This window comes from Oncorhynchus gorbuscha, linkage group LG04 (assembly GCF_021184085.1).
Source record: "Oncorhynchus gorbuscha isolate QuinsamMale2020 ecotype Even-year linkage group LG04, OgorEven_v1.0, whole genome shotgun sequence".
In the NCBI taxonomy this organism is placed as follows: domain Eukaryota; kingdom Metazoa; phylum Chordata; class Actinopteri; order Salmoniformes; family Salmonidae; genus Oncorhynchus; species Oncorhynchus gorbuscha.
The window spans coordinates 4,850,570-4,875,585 of NC_060176.1; the positions used below are offsets into that span (position 1 = coordinate 4,850,570).

General features: G+C 44.1%; 1 protein-coding gene across 3 annotated transcripts in view; it reads right to left on the reverse strand.

Annotated features, from left to right (window-relative positions):
• LOC124033562 (talin-2) overlaps positions 1 to 25,016 on the reverse strand; it is a 146,746-nt gene that overhangs the window by 72,790 nt on the left and 48,940 nt on the right. For all 3 annotated transcript variants that reach the window (XM_046345609.1, XM_046345607.1, XM_046345608.1), the window contains exons 2-10: positions 11,495 to 11,662; positions 11,137 to 11,234; positions 10,489 to 10,618; positions 10,117 to 10,269; positions 9,075 to 9,217; positions 7,649 to 7,776; positions 7,216 to 7,279; positions 6,543 to 6,647; positions 59 to 214 (exon numbers count right to left, since the gene is read on the reverse strand). In XM_046345609.1, the coding sequence (XP_046201565.1) occupies positions 59 to 214; positions 6,543 to 6,647; positions 7,216 to 7,279; positions 7,649 to 7,776; positions 9,075 to 9,217; positions 10,117 to 10,269; positions 10,489 to 10,618; positions 11,137 to 11,234; positions 11,495 to 11,630 (1,113 nt within the window). In that variant the 5' untranslated portion in view covers positions 11,631 to 11,662. The remainder of the gene's footprint in view (positions 1 to 58; positions 215 to 6,542; positions 6,648 to 7,215; positions 7,280 to 7,648; positions 7,777 to 9,074; positions 9,218 to 10,116; positions 10,270 to 10,488; positions 10,619 to 11,136; positions 11,235 to 11,494; positions 11,663 to 25,016) is intronic.

Genomic DNA, 25,016 nt, shown 5'->3' on the forward strand with positions numbered 1-25,016 from the left:
ACACACACACACACACACACACACACACACACACACACACACACACTGGGGTTCTCACCAGGGTGAAGCTCTTGGGCGAGGCGGCCCATCTCTTTACAGTGGTGAGGGGCCACTCCTGCACCACGTCTTTGGTCTTCTCCTCCACCCTCATCACTGACTCTTTGGTTATCCCCAACAGCCTGGGGACCAGCTTATTCTTACTCTTCATCTTCTCCTATAAAACAGTGTGACAGAACAATGGGAAATATTAAGCAACAAAAGCCTATTGGAGAACAATGGAAGAATAAGCAACAAAACCTTATTGGGGAACAATGGGAGAATAAGCAACAAAACCTTATTGGGGAACAATGGGAGAATAAGCAACAAAACCTTATTGGGGAACAATGGGAGAATAAGCAACAAAACCTTATTGGGGAACAATGGGAGAATAAGCAACAAAACCTTATTGGGGAACAATGGGAGAATAAGCAACAAAACCTTATTGGGGAACAATGGGAGAATAAGCAACAAAACCTTATTGGGGAACAATGGGAGAATAAGCAACAAAACCTTATTGGGGAACAATGGGAGAATAAGCAACAAAACCTTATTGGGGAACAATGGGAGAATAAGCAACAAAACCTTATTGGGGAACAATGGGAGAATAAGCAACAAAACCTTATTGGGGAACAATGGGAGAATAAGCAACAAAACCTTATTGGGGAACAATGGGAGAATAAGCAACAAAACCTTATTGGAGAATGATGAAGAATAAGCAACAAAACCTTATTGGGGAACAATGGGAGAATAAGCAACAAAACCTTATTGGGGAACAATGGGAGAATAAGCAACAAAACCTTATTGGGGAACAATGGGAGAATAAGCAACAAAACCTTATTGGGGAGCAATGGGAGAATAAGCAACAAAACCTTATTGGGGAACAATGGGAGAATAAGCAACAAAACCTTATTGGGGAACAATGGGAGAATAAGCAACAAAACCTTATTGGGGAACAATGGGAGAATAAGCAACAAAACCTTATTGGGGAACAAGCCAATGGGAGAATAAGCAACAAAACCTTATTGGGGAACAATGGGAGAATAAGCAACAAAACCTTATTGGGGAACAATGGGAGAATAAGCAACAAAACCTTATTGGGGAACAATGGGAGAATAAGCAACAAAACCTTATTGGGGAACAATGGGAGAATAAGCAACAAAACCTTATTGGGGAACAATGGGAGAATAAGCAACAAAACCTTATTGGGGAACAATGGGAGAATAAGCAACAAAACCTTATTGGGGAACAATGGGAGAATAAGCAACAAAACCTTATTGGGGAACAATGGGAGAATAAGCAACAAAACCTTATTGGAGAATGATGAAGAATAAGCAACAAAACCTTATTGGGGAACAATGGGAGAATAAGCAACAAAACCTTATTGGAGAATGATGAAGAATAAGCAACAAAACCTTATTGGGGAACAATGGGAGAATAAGCAACAAAACCTTATTGGGGAACAATGGGAGAATAAGCAACAAAACCTTATTGGGGAACAATGGGAGAATAAGCAACAAAACCTTATTGGAGAATGATGAAGAATAAGCAACAAAACCTTATTGGGGAACAATGGGAGAATAAGCAACAAAACCTTATTGGGGAACAATGGGAGAATAAGCAACAAAACCTTATTGGAGAACAATGGGAGAATAAGCAACAAAACCTTATTGGAGAATGATGAAGAATAAGCAACAAAACCTTATTGGAGAACAATGGGAGAATAAGCAACAAAACCTTATTGGAGAACAATGGGAGAATAAGCAACAAAACCTTATTGGGGAACAATGGGAGAATAAGCAACAAAACCTTATTGGGGAACAATGGGAGAATAAGCAACAAAACCTTATTGGGGAACAATGGGAGAATAAGCAACAAAACCTTATTGGAGAATGATGAAGAATAAGCAACAAAACCTTATTGGAGAACAATGGGAGAATAAGCAACAAAACCTTATTGGGGAACAATGGGAGAATAAGCAACAAAACCTTATTGGGGAACAATGGGAGAATAAGCAACAAAACCTTATTGGGGAACAATGGGAGAATAAGCAACAAAACCTTATTGGAGAATGATGAAGAATAAGCAACAAAACCTTATTGGGGAACAATGGGAGAATAAGCAACAAAACCTTATTGGAGAACAATGGGAGAATAAGCAACAAAACCTTATTGGAGAACAATGGGAGAATAAGCAACAAAACCTTATTGGAGAACAATGGGAGAATAAGCAACAAAACCTTATTGGGGAACAATGGGAGAATAAGCAACAAAACCTTATTGGAGAATGATGAAGAATAAGCAACAAAACCTTATTGGGGAACAATGGGAGAATAAGCAACAAAACCTTATTGGGGAACAATGGGAGAATAAGCAACAAAACCTTATTGGAGAACAATGGGAGAATAAGCAACAAAACCTTATTGGAGAACAATGGGAGAATAAGCAACAAAACCTTATTGGGGAACAATGGGAGAATAAGCAACAAAACCTTATTGGAGAATGATGAAGAATAAGCAACAAAACCTTATTGGGGAATGGAACAATGGGAGAATAAGCAACAAAACCTTATTGGGGAACAATGGGAGAATAAGCAACAAAACCTTATTGGGGAACAATGGGAGAATAAGCAACAAAACCTTATTGGGGAACAATGGGAGAATAAGCAACAAAACCTTATTGGGGAACAATGGGAGAATAAGCAACAAAACCTTATTGGGGAACAATGGGAGAATAAGCAACAAAACCTTATTGGGGAACAATGGGAGAATAAGCAACAAAACCTTATTGGGGAACAATGGGAGAATAAGCAACAAAACCTTATTGGAGAACAATGGGAGAATAAGCAACAAAACCTTATTGGGGAACAATGGGAGAATAAGCAACAAAACCTTATTGGGGAACAATGGGAGAATAAGCAACAAAACCTTATTGGGGAACAATGGGAGAATAAGCAACAAAACCTTATTGGGGAACAATGGGAGAATAAGCAACAAAACCTTATTGGAGAATGATGAGAATAAGCAACAAAACCTTATTGAACAATGGGAGAACTGGGGGGAGAATAAGCAACAAAACCTTATTGGGGAACAATGGGAGAATAAGCAACAAAACCTTATTGGGGAACAATGGGAGAATAAGCAACAAAACCTTATTGGGGAACAATGGGAGAATAAGCAACAAAACCTTATTGGGGAACAATGGGAGAATAAGCAACAAAACCTTATTGGGGAACAATGGGAGAATAAGCAACAAAACCTTATTGGGGAACAATGGGAGAATAAGCAACAAAACCTTATTGGGAGAATAAGCAACAAAACCTTATTGGGGAACAATGGGAGAATAAGCAACAAAACCTTATTGGGGAACAATGGGAGAATAAGCAACAAAACCTTATTGGGGAACAATGGGAGAATAAGCAACAAAACCTTATTGGGGAACAATGGGAGAATAAGCAACAAAACCTTATTGGGGAACAATGGGAGAATAAGCAACAAAACCTTATTGGGGGACAATGGGAGAATAAGCAACAAAACCTTATTGGGGAACAATGGGAGAATAAGCAACAAAACCTTATTGGGGAACAATGGGAGAATAAGCAACAAAACCTTATTGGGGAACAATGGGAGAATAAGAACAATGAGAATGATGAAGAATAAGCAACAAAACCTTATTGGGGAACAATGGGAGAATAAGCAACAAAACCTTATTGGGAACAATGGGAGAATAAGCAACAAAACCTTATTGGGGAACAATGGGAGAATAAGCAACAAAACCTTATTGGAGAATGATGAAGAATAAGCAACAAAACCTTATTGGGGAACAATGGGAGAATAAGCAACAAAACCTTATTGGGGAACAATGGGAGAATAAGCAACAAAACCTTATTGGGAACAATGGGAGAATAAGCAACAAAACCTTATTGGAGAATGATGAAGAATAAGCAACAAAACCTTATTGGGAACAATGGGAGAATAAGCAACAAAACCTTATTGGGGAACAATGGGAGAATAAGCAACAAAACCTTATTGGGGAACAATGGGAGAATAAGCAACAAAACCTTATTGGGGAAGAATGATGAAGAATAAGCAACAAAACCTTATTGGGGAACAATGGGAGAATAAGCAACAAAACCTTATTGGGGACAATTGGAGAATAAGAACAATGGGGGGAGAATAAGCAACAAAACCTTATTGGGGAACAATGGGAGAATAAGCAACAAAACCTTATTGGGGAACAATGGGAGAATAAGCAACAAAACCTTATTGGGGAACAATGGGAGAATAAGCAACAAAACCTTATTGGAGAATGCAACAAAACCTTATTGGGGAACAATGGGAGAAATAAGCAACAAAACCTTATTGGGGAACAATGGGAGAATAAGCAACAAAACCTTATTGGAGAACAATGGGAGAATAAGCAACAAAACCTTATTGGAGAACAATGGGAGAATAAGCAACAAAACCTTATTGGAGAACAATGGGAGAATAAGCAACAAAACCTTATTGGGGAACAATGGGAGAATAAGCAACAAAACCTTATTGGAGAATGATGAAGAATAAGCAACAAAACCTTATTGGGGAACAATGGGAGAATAAGCAACAAAACCTTATTGGGGAACAATGGGAGAATAAGCAACAAAACCTTATTGGAGAACAATGGGAGAATAAGCAACAAAACCTTATTGGAGAACAATGGGAGAATAAGCAACAAAACCTTATTGGGGAACAATGGGAGAATAAGCAACAAAACCTTATTGGAGAATGATGAAGAATAAGCAACAAAACCTTATTGGGGAACAATGGGAGAATAAGCAACAAAACCTTATTGGGGAACAATGGGAGAATAAGCAACAAAACCTTATTGGGGAACAATGGGAGAATAAGCAACAAAACCTTATTGGGGAACAATGGGAGAATAAGCAACAAAACCTTATTGGGGAACAATGGGAGAATAAGCAACAAAACCTTATTGGAGAATGATGAAGAATAAGCAACAAAACCTTATTGGGGAACAATGGGAGAATAAGCAACAACTAACACTCAGAGAACAGTGGAAAATACACAACATATTCATACTATTAATCAATCTTATAATACAATTACAAACAGTCAATAGAAAACAATGGACAATAAAAAGCAATAAAGCTTCATTAGAGAACAGAGTGAAATAAGCATCCAAAACCTCATTAAACTTCATTTTCACATGAACGGTTAAGATAGTCCTTAGTATGTCTATTCCATCAAGAATCATGGACTGCCTTTCCACTCACTTTTCTGACTGATCAGAGGGAGAGAGGTGAGTTGATTGGGAGTGACACAAGGACAGAGGTGAGGAGTGTTTAAGAGTTGCTCAACACTGCCCTGCTGGTGGAGTGGGTATCTATGGGCTCTGCAGGGGTGAGGGCCAGGGGAAGTGGAGGGGTCAGGACCGGGGGGCTGGGGTTAACGGGAACTGGAGGGTTGAGGGCCACAGGGCTGGGGTTAACGGGAACTGGAGGGTTGAGGGCCACAGGGCTGGGGTTAACGGGAACTGGAGGGTTGAGGGACACAGGGCTGGGGTTAACGGGAACTGGAGGGTTGAGGGCCACAGGGCTGGGGTTAACGGGAACTGGAAGGTTGAGGGCCACAGGGCTGGGGTTAACGGGAACTGGAGGGTTGAGGGCCACAGGGCTGGGGTTAACGGGAACTGGAAGGTTGAGGGCCACAGGGCTGGGGTTAACAGGGGAACTGGAGGGATGAGGGCACGGGGGACCAGGGGAGCTGGAGGGGGTGAGGGCCAGGGGAGGCCCCTCCTATCTCCCTGTGGGGCCTGCAGTAAAAGGACAGACCCTGCCTGGCAGAGGTGCAGCCAGAAACCACTAGTTAACCCTCCAGGTGCTTGCGCTCTGTCTCCCTCCCTCGCGCTCTCTCCCTGCTCACAGGGAAGTAATCATTACGCCACACTCCAGTGCACAGGCTGCAGGCACACAGTTGCTTGAACGTCTATATCCAGATATGAAGCATTTGTAAGAAATGTGTCTAACAGTTTTGTTTAGCTCATATCTACATAAGATGAATGGGTGTGCCAAAAACTATGAAACATGCAATATTTCCTCAGTCTAATTCATTCAAATCATTACCACACTGCCTTGTGTTGCTCTGCCATTTCTTAACTAGGAAAGTGTGACTCTAGAGTCTGAATAATGATGCGGTCAGTTTTTCTAGCCTGGTACTTGATCTTATTTGTACTGTATTAGCCAACTCAAATAGATCAGGGACCAGGCTAGGAAACGTGTAGTTTGGGAGAAGCCAGATGAGCATATTTCAGTCATCTGGTTGGTCTTAAACCTAATGCTCAGGTGGGATTGGATTCTGTCCACTCCAAAGAGAAGACATTCCTCCGATATGAAAGAGTGCAACGAGGCCTTGGTGTTGCAACAACATGAAAAGCTACTGATATTCAGCTGTAACCCACTCATTTCTGCACCTGCTAGTGCTTCACACACACACACAAACACAATCTTACCTTCACCAGGAAGAAAGACACTCCGTATGTCCTTAGGGACCTGGCTAGCTTCACGTACTTTACTTTAGCTTCTATCTCTGTCATCTCACCACAGTTCTTGTGGTCCTGAGAGTTTGAAAATAGAATAGAATATATTAAAGCAGTAAGGCACGATGGGGTGCTCTGTGTTGTGTCGTGCATAAGAACAGCCCTTAGCCGTGGTATATTAGCCATATACCCAGAGGTGCCTTATCGCCATTATAAACTGGTTACAAACGTAAATAACATTAAAAATAAATGTTTTGTCATACCTGTGGTATACGGTCTCATATACCATGGCTTTCAGCCAATCAGCATTCAGTGCTTGAACCACCAGGGTTATACTTTTATTTAGACTATCAGCAGCTGTATGGGACTAAGAAGTTGACAGAATAGGAACCAAAAAAATAATGAATTCAGAAAAGAGTAAATTAATTGAACAACATTGTTATTTTATTTAACTAGACAAGTCGGTTAAGAACAAATTCTTAGGTACAATGACGGCCTAGGAACAGTGGGTTAACTTCCTTATTCAGGGGCAGAACGACAGATTCGATCTAGCAACCTTTTGGTTACTGGCCCAACGCTCGAACCATTAGGCTACCTGCAACCCCAATATCTACTTCTATAAGATTCATAAACAAACTGGACCTACCTGAAAGATTTTCTTTTCATTCCCTCGCTGCTTGATATATTCTTTAGGTAGAAACTCCTTGAGGCTAAAATAGATAGGTAGGTACAGGTTGAGAGTTCATACATAAAACCATGAAAAGTCTGCTGGTTTAAAACAACAAAACCCAATTTAATATGGTGAGGAATTGTATTATGAAAACAGATTTCTATCAGTACCCTGAAATCATACATTCCTTCCAGAAATATGTCTTCATTGTATTGAATAGCATCACCATGATAAAAATCATCATCACCATGTTCATCATCATCATCCTTCCCCTGATTCAGAGGGTTCGGGTTAAAGGCAGAAGACACATTTCAGTTGAATGCATTCAGTTGTACAACTAACTAGGAAACCCACTTTCCCTTCGCCTTATGTAACGTTAAAGTAGTCTTTAGAAGGAAGTGAAGCTTACTCTAGGAATCCAGGCTTGTGTTTGTGTTCTATGTGCGGCCCAAACTGGATCTGAGCCTGAATCCCTGCAAACTCACAGGCCTTGTCGAAGGACACAGGGTGAGAACCATTTAGGATGTCATCTCGTGCCTGGGAGAGAGATAAACACACACACATTTAATATAATCACCGTAATAAGAGACGCGAGCCACTCAAAGTACTCCAAGGCTGTTTTAATTCTGGAATGGAAAGAGATAAAGATGAAACCCAATATATCCCTAGTAATATGGAGCGGCTGACTCCAGTTTCTTTACATTCTTGACTGGGAAACAATTCACTTCCTGAAATGATGGAACTGACCCCAACCATGATGACCTATCAAAACAAAATATGTCTAACACTAGTACCTCTAATGACCTCATCTCAACCCTGATCCCTTAATGTTGTACAGCCCATCAGCCTGATCGAGACAACTCTCATACAGAGAGTAATGAGTCCAGAAGAGAGCCTGCTGAGTCTCATATACCTACTTATTGAACCGGATCCTTTATCTGACTGAACCACCTCTCACAGCCATTTACACACACTACAACACACAGACAGCACAACATGACTAGCAATGGAAGTGGTGCTTTAGTCCTTTTGAGGAAGAGGAGAGGAGTGTTAAAGACTAGGCAGGACCCCTGGGACCAAATGTCACACAGAAGAGGACACTGTCAGCAGACAAGGGAATAGGGTCCCAGTCCCACCATGACTTGACAATGACACAAATGCAATATGCCAGCTGCATACATCAAAATACATCGCAAATGCACTGACTGAAATGATTTAGAAACGCTGGAAAATATACATGCGTACACACACCTTGAGGCAATAATCATTGTGGTGTTGATAATGAGGCACATCAGAGTGTGAAGCACCAGCTCTGGCTGTGTGTGTTCAATGATTATTATAAAAGGCACAAAAAAAATGGAATAACAGATATTCTCTATCCATCAGCATTCATCCATTACAGCATGTTTCTGGTGAAGAGCTTATTTGCTGACTACTATGCAGGGCAAGTACAACAGAGGAGAAGTACAACAGAGGAGAAGTACAACAGAGGAGAAGTACAACAGAGGAGAAGTACAACAGAGGAGAAGTACAACAGAGGAGAAGTACAACAGAGGAGAAGTACAACAGAGGAGAAGTACAACAGAGGAGAAGTACAACAGAGGAGAAGTACAACAGAGGAGAAGTACAACAGAGGAGAAGTACAACAGAGGAGAAGGCATGGGAGAGGAAAGAGGGAAGGAGAGGGGCGGGAGAGAGTGAGGGAGAGTGAAAGATAGTTATTGAGGATGGAAGGATGAAAAGAGAGAGTAAGAAAGAGTAGGAGAGAGGGAAGTGGAAAGGACAGAGACGTGTTAAAAGCAGAAGGAGAGGAGAGACAGCAGTGAGGGTCAGACCTGGACGTAGAGCAGGTTGAGCTGGACCGGGTCTCGTGAGTCCACGTTCTGGTCTGAGTAGAAGAACTTCCTCCTGAGCAGAAGAGTTTCGGTCTCCTCCACCCCCTGCTCACGGAACGTTCTGCTGTGGTCAAGCCAGTTCACTAAACACACACACATTGATATTAATTCGTAAATGCACAGATTCTGACATTCTCAATAAACTTAAAAATCTAAACATAATTCTTTCCATTATAGTCAACCCAAGGGGTTGACTCAATATTTTGTAAAACCAAAATCCATGTTGGCGTCAGTGTTCCCCTGAAGGGGGGTAGTGATAATTTCAATAGTGGTGTACAGCTGCCCATCAGTTTGATGGATGTGCCAATAACTAGAGGCTGGAGAGGAGCTGCCCTGTCCATGGCCTGTATGACTGAACACTTCACAGCAGGCCAAGACAGAAGTCTATTGCCTACAGCACATGAGAAATGGACACCACCGCTCAGGAAAAAGGAGGAACATACAATTTGATGTGCAACCACAGTATTCAACTCAACCTTAAAATAATACCTTAACCAAAAATAACCGGGAAATAATGCAGCTTCTAACTCTTATGAAACAGGCAGATGTATCAAAATGTATTTTCAGAACAGATGACAGCAATACTTAAGGATAGCAGATGCAAGTTAGCTAACTAAATAATCATGTTACTGCTAACTTTATTCAAAATATATTTGGCTCAAATGATCAACTTGTTTCATTTTTTTTTTATGAACATAAGGGAAATTAAATTGGCTTCAGCATCAACATGTTCCCAGAACTAGTGGCAATTTGTAGTGATGGTAGGTAGCCTCATGGTTAAGAGCATTGGCCAGTAACTGAAAGGTCGCTGGTTCGAATCCCCAAGCGGACATGGTGAACATTCTGTTGATGTGCCCTTGAGCAAGGCACTTAACACCCAATTTCTCTGGATAAGAGCGTCTGCTAAAGATGTTTAGCCTCAACTGAGGCCCTATAGTTCACTAGGATTTAAAAATAATACGTGAAGTTGGCCTAAACTAACAGTCGTCATCTGTGTGAAGCTTGGCTTTGAGTTTCTCCATCTTCCTCTCATCTCGGAGTAGAGTCCTGTCTTTCTTCAGGGTGCCCGTCCCATCTTCCTTCTTCTCCTCCATTACCTCCTGGATCAGAGAGTACTCCTCGTAGTTGGTGATTCCTGAACTCACAGGGGAAAGCTTTCAGACAACCTCAAATCACTGGCTCTCCTATGACAGGTGTTAAAACAAATCATGTAATCCAGGTTAATTGTTAAGGGGAATTCATTGCAGTACAAAAGGAAGCAGACTCACATTCTACTGCATATCATCACTTTGAGACAATCTCAACTCAAAAGCTTTCCTATGATAGATGTTTTTACAAATAATGGACCACTCACCTATTCTACTGCATATCGTCACTAGCAGCTCTCCCACTGTTTTGGAGTCGTCCACCATGATGGTTTTCACAGCTCCATCCAGCATCTTGATCTTCAATGGCCTCTGTTTCTTCTTGTAATCAAGGATATCCTGAGAGGGAGGGAGAGCAAAAGATAAACTGTGAATGTGGCGAAAAGTTGAGTGATCAAACATTTAGCCAGTCGAAGGAGAGAGGGATAAACGGAGGGCAGAAAATCTAATTTAACGGTTGCCTATTCCTTCCCCACAACTCTCTAATTTCTCATACACAGCAATATGAAAAGGGTTTTCCTCTGAACTACATACTCTGTCCTTGCAACAGGTCTGGTACTTCACCCTGCATTAAAAACACAGCATTTGTCTAGAGAGGAAATACCAATGGAAAACATGTTTGATGAGTGTGATCTTTGAGGACCGACTTCAATCAAGAATAGTGTCAGTGTGTGTGTGTTACGGCATGTGATCTATCAACATTATTCACCAACACCACCATTCATCTTATACTTTAAATACTTTCTCCATGGCAACAACTACAAAGAACCTTCGCTACAGTAGAGAACCCTCGCTACAGTATCGGACTGGTCAGATTACTAGGGGTTACAGAAGATCTGCTTTAGGTAGGTTTTTACCCCATTCCGCAGCATGTAATAATCCAGAGTTCTTCCTGACTCCAGCCAGATGCCTTTCCTGGGGTCCTCATCAGAAAGGAACAGACCGTAGTCTGAGGCTGGAAGACAATAGGAATAGAAGTTACCATTAGCAATAGGATGAATGATGCATTTCTAAGCCCTTGTTTCTAGTGTCGAGAAGCAGGTACCATTCTAATTCTTCCAAATTCTCCCTTCTTTGAAGTACTCAGTGCTAAGACATGACTGTACAGATGAAAGCCACGTGGTGCCCTTGCTTTCACCTGTTAAGGAAGGATGGTCTATAAAGGAATTTGAACGTGGCCTCAGTTGCTTGTATGTCTGTGTCTTGTGAGTGTACCTTGTCCAGTCTGGGCTTCGGGAACCCTCTCTCTGATGATTCTGCAGGCGTCGTAGATGGCCGTGGACGGCTCAAACTGCATGGTCTTCACCAGGTTGCACTGGCGGATGCAGATCTTCAGGGACAGGGCCACCATCTTGGCCGGCGGTGTGGGGGGTATGTCTACACCTGGGAGAATGGAGGGTGAGATCAGTATAAGATGTGGATGAGAACAAAGGAAATACAACTACTTAGTTATTTTCCATGAAGCCAAGACACAGATGTGATCGCACCACAACGCATTAGTAAGATTTCACAGAATTCATTCTGGTGAGTTAGAGCCTATGACAAATTCACAAGTTCTCAAATACAGTCCATCTGTTGTCTGGAAAAAACGAAGGGGGTCAAAACAGAAGTCATGTCTGTATCTGGATATAAACAACATGAGAAGAACACTGCCATCTGTCTGTCTCACTGAGCGGGCAGACAAACAACCTGAAACTCTATTGATCTGTAACCCAGACAGACAGAAATGAGCCATGTGCCACTCGGAGACGACAGAGAACATATCCTGCATGTTACTCTGACAAGGAGAAATAACTGCACCTGGTTGGTACACACACAGAGGGTTCAAGTCTAATCAACAGTCTATTTACCTAGACATATACCTACAGCCATTTCACTACACCTGCAATAACATCTGCTAAAAATGTGTATGTGACAAATCAAATTTGATTTGACAGCGTAAGGGGAGGATTTCCAACCTCATATACAACCTGCCGGACTGACCAGAACAACCTGCTCAAGTTAGGAAAACACTCTCCAACAATCTATAGGACTAGGGCTGTTACGGTGTCTGTATTACCGCCTGGTACTCACTTCAACAATCTATAGGACTAGGGCTGTTACGGTGTCCGTATTACCGCCTGGTACTCACTTCTCCAACAATCTATAGGACTAGGGCTGTTACGGTGTCCGTATTACCTCCTGGTACTCACTTCAACAATCTATAGGACTAGGGCTGTTACGGTGTCCGTATTACCGCCTGGTACTCACTTCTCCAACAATCTATAGGACTAGGGCTGTTACGGTGTCCGTGTTACCTCACTTCTCCAACAATCTGGTACTCACTTCTCCAACAATCTATAGGACTAGGGCTGTTACGGTACCGCCTGGTACTCACTTCTCCAACAATCTATAGGACTAGGGCTGTTACGGTGTCCGTATTACCGCCTGGTACTCACTTCAACAATCTATAGGACTAGGGCTGTTACGGTGTCCGTATTACCGCCTGGTACTCACTTCTCCAACAATCTATAGGACTAGGGCTGTTACGGTGTCCGTGTTACCGCCTGGTACTCACTTCTCCAACAATCTATAGGACTAGGGCTGTTACGGTGTCCACCGCCTGGTACTCACTTCTCCAACAATCTATAGGACTAGGGCTGTTACGGTGTCCGTATTACCGCCTGGTACTCACTTCTCCAACAATCTATAGGACTAGGGCTGTTACGGTGTCCGTGTTACCGCCTGGTACTCACTTCTCCAACAATCTATAGGACTAGGGCTGTTACGGTGTCCGTATTACCTCCTGGTACTCACTTCTCCAACAATCTATAGGACTAGGGCTGTTACGGTGTCCGTATTACCGCCTGGTACTCACTTCTCCAACAATCTATAGGACTAGGGCTGTTACGGTGTCCGTATTACCGCCTGGTACTCACTTCTCCAACAATCTATAGGACTAGGGCTGTTACGGTGTCCGCATTACCGCCTGGTACTCACTTCCAACTCTATAGGACAACAATCTATACCGCCTGGTACTCACTTCTCCAACAGTCTATAGGACTGTTACGGTGTCCGTATTACCGCCTGGTACTCACTTCTCCAACAATCTATAGGACTAGGGCTGTTACGGTGTCCGTATTACCGCCTGGTACTCACTTCTCCAACAATCTATAGGACTAGGGCTGTTACGGTGTCCGTATTACCGCCTGGTACTCACTTCTCCAACAATCTATAGGACTAGGGCTGTTACGGTGGTGTCCTGGTACTCACTTCTCCAACCGCCTGGTACTCACTTCTCCAACAATCTATAGGACTAGGGCTGTTACGGTGTCCGTATTACCGCCTGGTACTCACTCAACTTCTACGGTGTCCGTATTACCGCCTGGTACTCACTTCTCCAACAATAGGACTAGGGCTGTTATCTAGGGCTGTTAGCGCCTGGTACTCACTTCTCCAACAATCTATAGGACTAGGGCTGTTACGGTGTCCGTATTACCGCCTGGTACTCACTTCTCCAACAATCTATAGGACTAGGGCTGTTACGGTGTCCGTATTACCGCCTGGTACTCACTTCTCCAACAATCTATAGGACTAGGGCTGTTACGGTGTCCGTATTACCGCCTGGTACTCACTTCTCCAACAATCTATAGGACTAGGGCTGTTACGGTGCTGTTACTGGTGTCCAACAATCTATAGGACTAGGGCTGTTACGGTGTCCGTATTACCGCCTGGTACTCACTTCAACAATCTATAGGACTAGGGCTGGTACGGTGTCACTTACTCCAACAATCTATAGGACTAGGGCTGTTACGGTGTCCGTATTACCGCCTGGTACTCACTTCTCCAACAATCTATAGGACTAGGGCTGTTACGGTGTCCGTATTACCGCCTGGTACTCACTTCTCCAACAATCTATAGGACTAGGGCTGTTACGGTGTCCGTATTACCGCCTGGTACTCACTTCTCCAACAATCTATAGGACTAGGGCTGTTACGGTGTCCGTATTACCGCCTGGTACTCACTTCTCCAACAATCTATAGGACTAGGGCTGTTACGGTGTCCGTATTACCGCCTGGTACTCACTTCTCCAACAATCTATAGGACTAGGGCTGTTACGGTCCAACAATCTATAGGACTAGGGCTGTTACGGTGTCCGTATTACCGCCTGGTACTCACTTCTCCAACAATCTATAGGACTAGGGCTGTTACGGTGTCCGTATTACCGCCTGGTACTCACTTCTCCAACAATCTATAGGACTAGGGCTGTTACGGTGTCCGTTACCGCCTGGTACTCACTTCTCCAACAATCTATAGGACTAGGGCTGTTACGGTGTGTACCGCCTGGTACTCACTTCTCCAACAATCTATAGGACTAGGGCTGTTACGGTGTCCGTGTTACCGCCTGGTACTCACTTCTCCAACAATCTATAGGACTAGGGCTGTTACGGTGTCCGTGTTACCGCCTGGTACTCACTTCTCCAACAATCTATAGGACTAGGGCTGTTACGGTGTCCGTGTTACCGCCTGGTACTCACTTCTCCAACAATCTATAGGACTAGGGCTGTTACGGTGTCCGTTACCGCCTGGTACTCACTTCTCCAACAATCTATAGGACTAGGGCTGTTACGGTGTATTACCGCCTGGTACTCACTTCTCCAACAATCTATAGGACTAGGGCTGTTACTCCACCGCCTTCTCCAACAATCTATAGGACTAGGGCTGTTACGGTGTCCGTATTACCGCCTGGTACTCACTTCTCCAACAATCTATAGGACTAGGGCTGTTACGGTGTCCGTATTACCGCCTGGTACTCACTTCTCCAACAATCTATAGGACTAGGGCTGTTACGGTGTCCGTATTACCGCCTGGTACTCACTTCTCCAACAATCTATAGGACTAGGGGCTGTTACGGTGTCCGTATTACCGCCTGGTACTCACTTCTCCAACAATCTATAGGACTAGGGCTGTTACTGTCCGTATTACCGCCTGGTACTCACTTCTCCAACAATCTATAGGACTAGGGCTGTTACGGTGTCCGTATTACCGCCTGGTACTCACTTCTCCAACAATCTATAGGACTAGGGCTGTTACGGTGTGTCCTGGTACTCACTTCTCCAACAATCTATAGGACTAGGGCTGTTACGGTGTCCGTATTACCGCCTGGTACTCACTTCTCCAACAATCTATAGGACTAGGGCTGTTACGGTGTCCGTATTACCGCCTGGTACTCACTTCTCCAACAATCTATAGGACTAGGGCTGTTACGGTGTCCGTATTATCCGCCTGGTACTCACTTCTCCAACAATCTATAGGACTAGGGCTGTTACGGTGTCCGTACCGCCTGGTGCTCACTTCTCCAACAATCTATAGGACTAGGGCTGTTACGGTGTCCGTATTACCGCCTGGTACTCACTTCTCCAACAATCTATAGGACTAGGGCTGTTACGGTGGGCTGTTAGGACGGTGTCCGTATTACCGCCTGGTACTCACTTCTCCAACAATCTATAGGACTAGGGCTGTGTCCGTATTACCGCCTGGTACTCACTTCTCCAACAATCTATAGGACTAGGGCTGTTACGGTGTCCGTATTACCGCCTGGTACTCACTTCTCCAACAATCTATAGGACTAGGGCTGTTACGGTGTCCGTATTACCGCCTGGTACTCACTTCAACAATCTATAGGACTAGGGGCTGCCTGGTACTCACTTCTCCAACGGTACCTCCTGGTACTCCTTCAACAATCTATAGGACTAGGGCTGTTACGGTGGTACTCACTTCTCCAACAATCTATAGGACTAGGGCTGTTACGGTGTCCGTATTACCGCCTGGTACTCACTTCTCCAACAATCTATAGGACTAGGGCTGTTACGGTGTCCGTATTACCGCCTGGTACTCACTTCTCCAACAATCTATAGGACTAGGGCTGTTACGGTGTCCGTATTACCGCCTGGTACTCACTTCTCCAACAATCTATAGGACTAGGGCTGTTACGGTGTCCGTATTACCTCCTGGTACTCACTTCTCCAACAATCTATAGGACTAGGGCTGTTACGGTGTCCGTATTACCGCCTGGTGCTCACTTCTCCAACAATCTATAGGACTAGGGCTGTTACGTTGTCCGTATTACCGCCTGGTACTCACTTCTCCAACAATCTATAGGACTAGGGCTGTTACGGTGTCCGTATTACCGCCTGGTGCTCACTTCTCCAACAATCTATAGGACTAGGGCTGTTACGTTGTCCGTATTACCGCCTGGTACTCACTTCTCCAACAATCTATAGGACTAGGGCTGTTACGGTGTCCGTATTACCGCCTGGTACTCACTTCTCCAACAATCTATAGGACTAGGGCTGTTACGGTGTCCGTATTACCGCCTGGTACTCACTTCTCCAACAATCTATAGGAATAGGGCTGTTACGGTGTCCGTACTACCTCCTGGTACTCACTTCTCCAACAATCTATAGGACTAGGGCTGTTACGGTGTCCGTATTACCGCCTGGTACTCACTTCTCCAACAATCTATAGGACTAGGGCTGTTACGGTGTCCGTATTACCGCCTGGTACTCACTTCTCCAACAATCTATAGGACTAGGGCTGTTACGGTGTCCGTATTACCGCCTGGTACTCACTTCAACAATCTATAGGACTAGGGCTGTTACGGTGTCCGTATTACCGCCTGGTACTCACTTCTCCAACAATCTATAGGACTAGGGCTGTTACGGTGTCCGTATTACCTCCTGGTACTCACTTCAACAATCTATAGGACTAGGGCTGTTACGGTGTCCGTATTACCGCCTGGTACTCACTTCTCCAACAATCTATAGGACTAGGGCTGTTACGGTGTCCGTATTACCGCCTGGTACTCACTTCTCCAACAATCTATAGGACTAGGGCTGTTACGGTGTCCGTATTACCGCCTGGTACTCACTTCTCCAACAATCTATAGGACTAGGGCTGTTACGGTGTCCGTATTACCGCCTGGTACTCACTTCTCCAACAATCTATAGGACTAGGGCTGTTACGGTGTCCGTATTACCTCCTGGTACTCACTTCTCCAACAATCTATAGGACTAGGGCTGTTACGGTGTCCGTATTACCTCCTGGTACTCACTTCTCCAACAATCTATAGGACTAGGGCTGTTACGGTGTCCGTATTACCTCCTGGTACTCACTTCTCCAACAATCTATAGGACTAGGGCTGTTACCGTGTCCGTATTACCGCCTGGTACTCACTTCTCCAACACTTTGTTTTTGCATTAATTCAATCAAATTGAAAATGCTTAATTATTTATTTGAGACTAAATAGATTTTATTGATGTATTATATTAAGTTGAAATAAGTGTTCATTCAGTATTGTTGTAATTGTCATTATTACAAATATATATATAAATAAATCGTCTGATTAATCGGTAGCGGCTTTATTTGGTCCTCCAACAATCGGTATCGGCGTTAAAAATCATAATCGGTCGACCTCTACCCTATATAGCCTCGTTATTGTTACTTTATTGTTGCTCTTTTATTTCTTACTTTAGTTTATTTATTAAATATTTTTCCTAAAACTGCATTGTTGGTTCAGGGCTTGTAAGTAAGTATTTCACGGTAAAGTCATGTGACAAATCCAGTTTGATTGAAGTCTGGTGGATTTTACAGGTCAGGTTCAGCTGTGAACACTTCCTAGCTTTGAGAAAAAAACCTTTGGCTCTTTCCTTCACTAGCAATAAACTGAAACATCTCTCTCTTTATTGGTCTGCCAGAGGGAGCCCTAAATATTACATGGCTGGCATCAAACAGAACTGACAATTAATGTTCTCAGTAACAACCCAACCATCACTCATCATTTACACAAGTAGGTCTTGATTGTTGCAATAATAAATACAAATCATTCTCATAAGAATATGCTTGGCATGAGATGACTGCAGGCTAACGAGAGGATGCCCTGCTATCAAACATGGATTACTACACCAAGCCTGCCATCCTTCCTATTCTCTCCCTCAGACGAGGAAGGATTTGCTGAGATCTCGTCAGGTTTTGAAACACCTTCCAGTACACTGAAAAGCAAACCCACTGTGGGAGAAAGGGATATAGAAACTACAATGTACAGTGAAATGACAAGGTAGAATAATGGCATAGATTTTCAGATTATTAGGTTCTCAGTAGGCAAGTAAATGGGGTGGTGTTTATGGTCATTTATGAGAAAGGCTAAGCCCTTGGCCTCCAGATGACCCCATATCCATGTCTGACTTCCTGCTACTGTGACATCACCTCTATAGCCACCTGTCATTTGTCCTGTCCTCCAGACCACATCCATTCGATTAACACCAGTCAATACGGGCTGCAGCCACCCAAGGCAGGCAGGCAGAGACAGGTACAAAGGCAAACACCTCTGTCTGTTCAGCAGTACCAAGGTCACCTCCAGCCAAGCGGTCTGATAGAGAGAGGAGAAAGACCCTCTTGTACGCACACAGCCTCACACCTGATTCACCTTTATCATACATCTCAATGTCTAATGAAGGAGAGCAGAATAGTATCTGAAAGCAGACGTCAGGTCAACAACCCAAGGTGAATTCTGAACCACTTCCTTTAGCAGTAGTGAGAGAGGGATGGACAGAGGAGAGGGATGGACAGAGGAGAGGGATGGACAGAGGAGAGGGATGGACATAGAAAAAGGGTTAGAGCATGGAAAGAGGGAGAGAGCGAGAGAAAGATAGAGAGAGAAGGATGGAGAGAGAGAGAAGGATGGAGAGAGAGAAATAGGGAGAGAAAAGAGGATAGAGTATATATAGAGAGAGGCCATGTAATTCAATAGATCAATGAATGAGCCTGGTCCTGCTGGGAATCCCCAGGCCTGGTTACTGTAACATGGTCTCCAATCCAATAGGAGACTACAATACTGGAGGGCCACTGGGATGGACATTCAATACACGGACAGAACACATCAATGTGGTGCAAATACAATACTGTGTGTGTGTGTGTGTGTGTCCACCAATACAATATAGCCTCATCTTATGAACGTCAGGCTGACTCTACAACAGCACATGGCCTCAGGTTAACACAATGAAGGTTGGAATAGAATCACATCTACCTCAGATTTGATCAAGTTCCATTTGGCAAAAATGTAATCCCTACGGCCAATTCTAAATTCAACCATGATGAATGAACTCAGATGAACTCAAATTAGCCTGCTGCAAGTGAGATGGATTTGTTTGGGGAGAAAGATGTGGTAAAAAGAACGACTCAGAGAGCAACATCTGGTGCGAAGCTAACAGTGAAACGCAGCAGACTTCTTAAATATCTTCTTGATAAACTGAGGCTAAAGGTTCTAATGCATTCCCGGAGCATGTAGCAGACTATGATCCATTCGTTTTACATGGAGCACATGTGGATAATAAATAGGTTAGTGATGTCAGACCATCTTCTCCATGCAGCCAGTCCCCACATGAATGATTACAGAAACATGAGTTTCTCAGACTAAACAGGATGGGCCATGTTCGTTTGATGGAGTGTGTGGACACAGGCCTACTTGTGCTTGTGTACAGAATTGTGTATTAAAAGTCCTAAGAAACACCAAAGGGTGGTGGGTGTGTGAGGACCAGGGCTGTATGTGTGGTAGAGAGACAGTATGCCAGTGCTTTAGTGCCTGGGTATCACACATGCAAACCTACTATGTACAATCAAAAGACACACACACTGTTGCAGAAGTTAGGTGGTGTGTCCCTGCTGCCTGGTTTACTTGGCGATTTATCAACTTCACATGTATCTCATTAGCACGGCATCTGGATTCTCTCCAATACACAAACACAGTGGGTGACGCTGAATTGTGTGTGTGTGTGTGTGTGTGTGTGTGTGTGTGTGTGTGTGTGTGTGTGTGTGTGTGTGTGTGTGTGTGTGTGTGTGTGTGTGTGTGTGTGTGTGTGTGTGTGTGTGTGTGTGTGTGTGTGTGTGTGTGTGTGTGTGTGTGTGTGTGTGTGTGTGTGTGTGTGTGTGTGTTGGGTTAGGAGGTCTGTGTCAGTAGGCAGCAGCATTAAACACAGATGTAAGGTTTCACCCAGAGAGGAGAGGAGCCTCTGACCCCAGACAGGCCTGCTGGAGGGTAACTAGAGAAGGAGCATGACAGAGGCCATCTCCAGCCTCATCTATCAACTTATTGGTTACAGCCTCCCTCATCTTCTCAACCCACTGTCTCTGGACACTCCATGTAGCCAAGGCTGCCTTCCTGCAGGCACATATCTAGGACCAACTTAGCCTCTCCCGGTCCAACAAAATACTTGGAATCTACCCCCTAGTCTCCTACTCCTCTCGCTCCTACCTGCGACCTGATGGCTACTGACAGCTCACATCGCCAACATGTCTGTTCAGTCATGGGTTGCCATAGTTACATAAACTGCTTGCAGTAATCTTTGCCTTGACATTTTCAAAACAAAGGAGAGGGGGAACAGCTACACACAGTCAACGTACCCACACAGCAACAGTCCCAGATCGACAATAAGTAGATCCTCCTCTGTCAGTGGAGGCAGTAGAACCACATCAAAAAGGCAAGGCAGTCAGCTTGGATCAGTGAGTGAGTAAAATATACCCTGCAGATACTGAATGACACATTATCTCCAAGACCAAACCCCTATACAGAACCAGGAGGTCACTGACCCACACAACTCTCCCCCCACAACATTTAGCACATTAAGCACAAGGAGGAACATGATCAAACACAGCTACAACGCAGGGAAACATGAATAGGGAGTCCCCTATGATGTCAGGTAGATATCAAATGACAGGCCAACCGTGGGTTTTATGATGTAGTTTTGCATACATGTAGTCTGATTACTAGTCATGTCTGGTAAAATCCCTTGTGAGGGGCTTTTCAGGGACAGAACAGTTATGGTTTTCATGTTTCTGTTCCACCAGCTTAGACTGTTTCCCTGCAGTCATAAGAAGGATGTGAAAGCTTTTTGAAAGGACAGCAACAACAGGAAGTAAAAGGCATCAGACATTAATCTCAGCTCCTGAACCGGCAACTCAACGAAGGGCTGAGCCAGACATGACAACAGCATGTATACTTACCTGGACCTCCTGAAACACGCTGCGTAAGCAAAGCACTGTGGATAACTAAACAGTCACACACACACACCTCTTCTGGTCTCCCTGTGTGAGATCCTCTTCACACTCCACTATATATCCATGTCAGCTGGAGGCAGCAGGAGCTAAAGCACTAGATGAGCCAAGCTCAGAAGTGAGTCATTATACAGACCCCACTATGCTTCTGGGTGGGTGTTCGTCAAGCCTGCCTCTCTGCCTGCCTGCCTGCCTCTCTGCCTGCCTGCCTGCCTCTCTGCCTGCCTACCTCGCTGCCTTCCTGCCTCGCTGCCTGCCTGCCTCGCTGCCTGCCTGCCTCGCTGCCTGCCTGCCTCGCTGCCTGCCTGCCTCACTGCCTGCCTGCCTGCCTCACTGCCCGCCTGCCTAGGCATAAACATCTCCATACAGCACACATCAATCTTCCTGGAACACACAGCTTGCTTTGGCAAGGGTCCCAAATAGCACCCCATCCCGATTTAGTGTACTACTTTTGACCAGGGGATATAGGGCTCTGGTCAAAAGTTGTGCAACATATTGGGAATAGGGTGCATCTGGGATGCAACGTGGACACTCTTCCAAACAGAGGGATTCCTGAGACCCTCAAGAACGTCTGCTTTTGAAAAAATGTGACCACTGACTTCCCTACAGGTATATCTCCCAAAAGAACAGTACTACCAGTCTGTTCTGTAGACAATAGTGTAGGTGGGATGTAGGCGTGAAGGCTGTAGGTGCACTGCACATTCCATCAAAGGCTGAAATACAGGGCCTTCAGAAAGCATTCATACCCATAGAGGTATTGCACATTTTGTTGTGTTTCAGCCTGAATTCAAAATGGATTAAATAGCTTTTTCTCGCTCTCACCCATCTACACACAATGCATCCTAATGACACAGTGAAAACAAGTTTAGAAATGTTTGCAAATTTGACATTGAAACCTGAAATCTCTCATTTACATACGTATTCCCACCCCTGAGTCAATACTTTGTAGAAGCACCTTAAGAAGAGATGACAGCTGTGAGTGTTCTGGGTGAGAGATTTCCAAACATGGATTGTGCAACATGTTCCCATTATTATTTTCTAAATTCTTCAAGCTCTAGTTGTTAATCATTGCCAGACAAACCTTTTTCAGGTCTTGCCATAGATTTTCATAAACTGTAACTCAGCCACTCAGGAACTTTCAGCGTCTTCTTGGTAAGCAACTCCAGTGTAGATTTGGCCTTATGTTACAGGTTATTATAATGCTGAAAGGTGAAGGCATTTGAAAACCTCCCTGGTCTTTGTGGTTGAATCGGTGTTCGAAATTGACTGCGACAGAGGAAACTTACAGATCATTTTATGTGTGGGGTACAGAGATGAGGTAGTCATTAAGAATTCATGCTAAACACCATTATTGTGCACAGAGTGAGTCCATGCAAATTATTAAGCAAATTTCTACTCCAGAACTTATTTAGGCTTGCCATAACAAAGGGGTTGAATACTTATTGACTCAAGACATTTCAGCATTTCATTTTAATTCATTTCAATACAGTAGGGAAGAGAGGAACAAGTCAACACTTTGATATTATAGGGTATTGTGTGTAGGCCAGTGACAAAACATCTCGATTTAATCCACTTTAAATTCAGGCTGTAACACAACACAATGTGGAAAAGGGGGTGTGAATATTTTAAAATGTACTGTACATATTCTCCATATAGAGTACTATGTACAGACTATTCAATACATTACTTTCAATGCATTACACAGCCTACATATTTGATTTATTTTCAGTTTCAGCTCACTCGATCATTTCCTATGACTTACAACAATATTCTACAGGCTAAATTCTGTCCCTCAAGTAATTTCACCTTGTGGGACAGTCCCATCAGTGACACAGCAGCATGGATTTTATCCTAAAGAGAGGAAAATCAACACTCTGTCATGTACTAGATACAGTTGAAGTCGGAAGTTTACATACACTTAGGTTGGGGTCATTTAAAACTAGTTTTTCAACCACTCCACAAATTTCTTGTTCACAAACTATAGTTTTAGCAAGTTGGTTAGGACATCCACTTTGTGCATGACACAAGTAACCTCAGAAAAAAAATTGTAGACCTCCACCAAGCTGGTTCATCCTTGGGAGCAATTTACAAACGCCTGAAGGTACCACGTTCATCTGTACAAACAATAGTATGCAAGTATAAACACCATGGGACCACGCAGCCATCATACCGCTCAGGAAGGAGATACGTTCTGTCTCCTAGAGATGAACATACTTTGGTGTGAGAAATGCAAATCAATCCCAGGAAAACAAGAAAGGACCTTGTGAAGGAGCTGGAGGAAACGGGTACAAAAGTATCTATCCACAGAAAAACGAGTCCTATATTGACATAACCTGAAAGGCCGCTCTGCAAGGAAGAAGCCACTGCTCTAAAAACCGCCGCAAAAAGCCAGACTACGGTTTGCAACTGAACATGGGGACAAAGATCGTACTTTTTGGAGAAATGTCCTCTGCTCTGATGAAACAAAAATAGAACAGTTTGGCCATAATGACCATCATTATGTTTGGAGGAAAACGGGGGAGGCTTGCAAGCCGAAGAACACCATCCCAACCGTGAAGCACGAGGGTGGCATACTCATGTTGTGGAGATGCTTTGCTGCAGGAGGGACTGGTGCACTTCACAAAATAGATGGCAAAGCTTGGTTGCAAATGGGTCTTCCAAATGGACAATGACCCAAAGCATACTTCCAAAGTTGTGGCAAAATGGCTTAAGGACAACAAAGTCAAGGTGTTGGACTGGCCATCACAAAGCCCTGACCTCAATCCTATATAACATTTGAGGGCAGAACTGCAGCTGCTCGCCTCACCTCTGCAGCTGCTAGCCTCATCACTGCAGCAGCTCGCCTCACCTCTGCAGCTGCTCGCCTCACCTCTGCAGCTGCTCGCCTCACCTCTGCAGCTGCTCGCCTCACCTCTGCAGCTGCTCGCTGCTCGCTCTCACTGCAGCTGCGAGCCTCATCACTGCAGCTGTGAGCCTCATCACTGCAGCTGCTAGCCTCATCACTGCAGCTGCTAGCCTCATCACTGCAGCTGCTAGCCTCATCACTGCAGCTGCTAGCCTCATCACTGCAGCTGCTAGCCTCATCACTGCAGCTGCTAGCTGGAATGAGAACACACAGGACACATTCCAGTTTCAAACTCCAGTTCCGAATAAGTCTCTCTGCTTGGCCTGCTTCCCAGTCCTGACAGGTGCAGGTACAGGCCACTGAGTTTCTGGCCAGGCTACACAAGTTGACTGTGATGCCATGTGGAAAGCACAATGGCCATGATGGCATGGAGTACCTGGAAGGTGACAAACGACGGTTCCAGTGCCAGCCAGCTGCAGCAAGGGCATTGGCCTAGTGGCCTCTAACCCAGACAACAGCCATACCAGTGAATTGAAAACCAGTAGCAAGAAGACAGCTGTGTGTGAGTGTGAGAGAGTGAGAGCTTGACGATGTGACCGTGACCGTGTGAGGCAGAGGCCTGCAGCTACACAGCCCCCCCCCCCAGAGTTCTCATCAGGCATAAAGCTCATGGTTTCACTTCAGAGCAATACTCAGACTGAACCTGGCAGTTAAAGCCACATGAATACATAACTACATTCCCTTGTAAAATGTATAGAGCTATTGACTTTTGCTTACTGATTTGAACAGTTGTTTGGATGAATA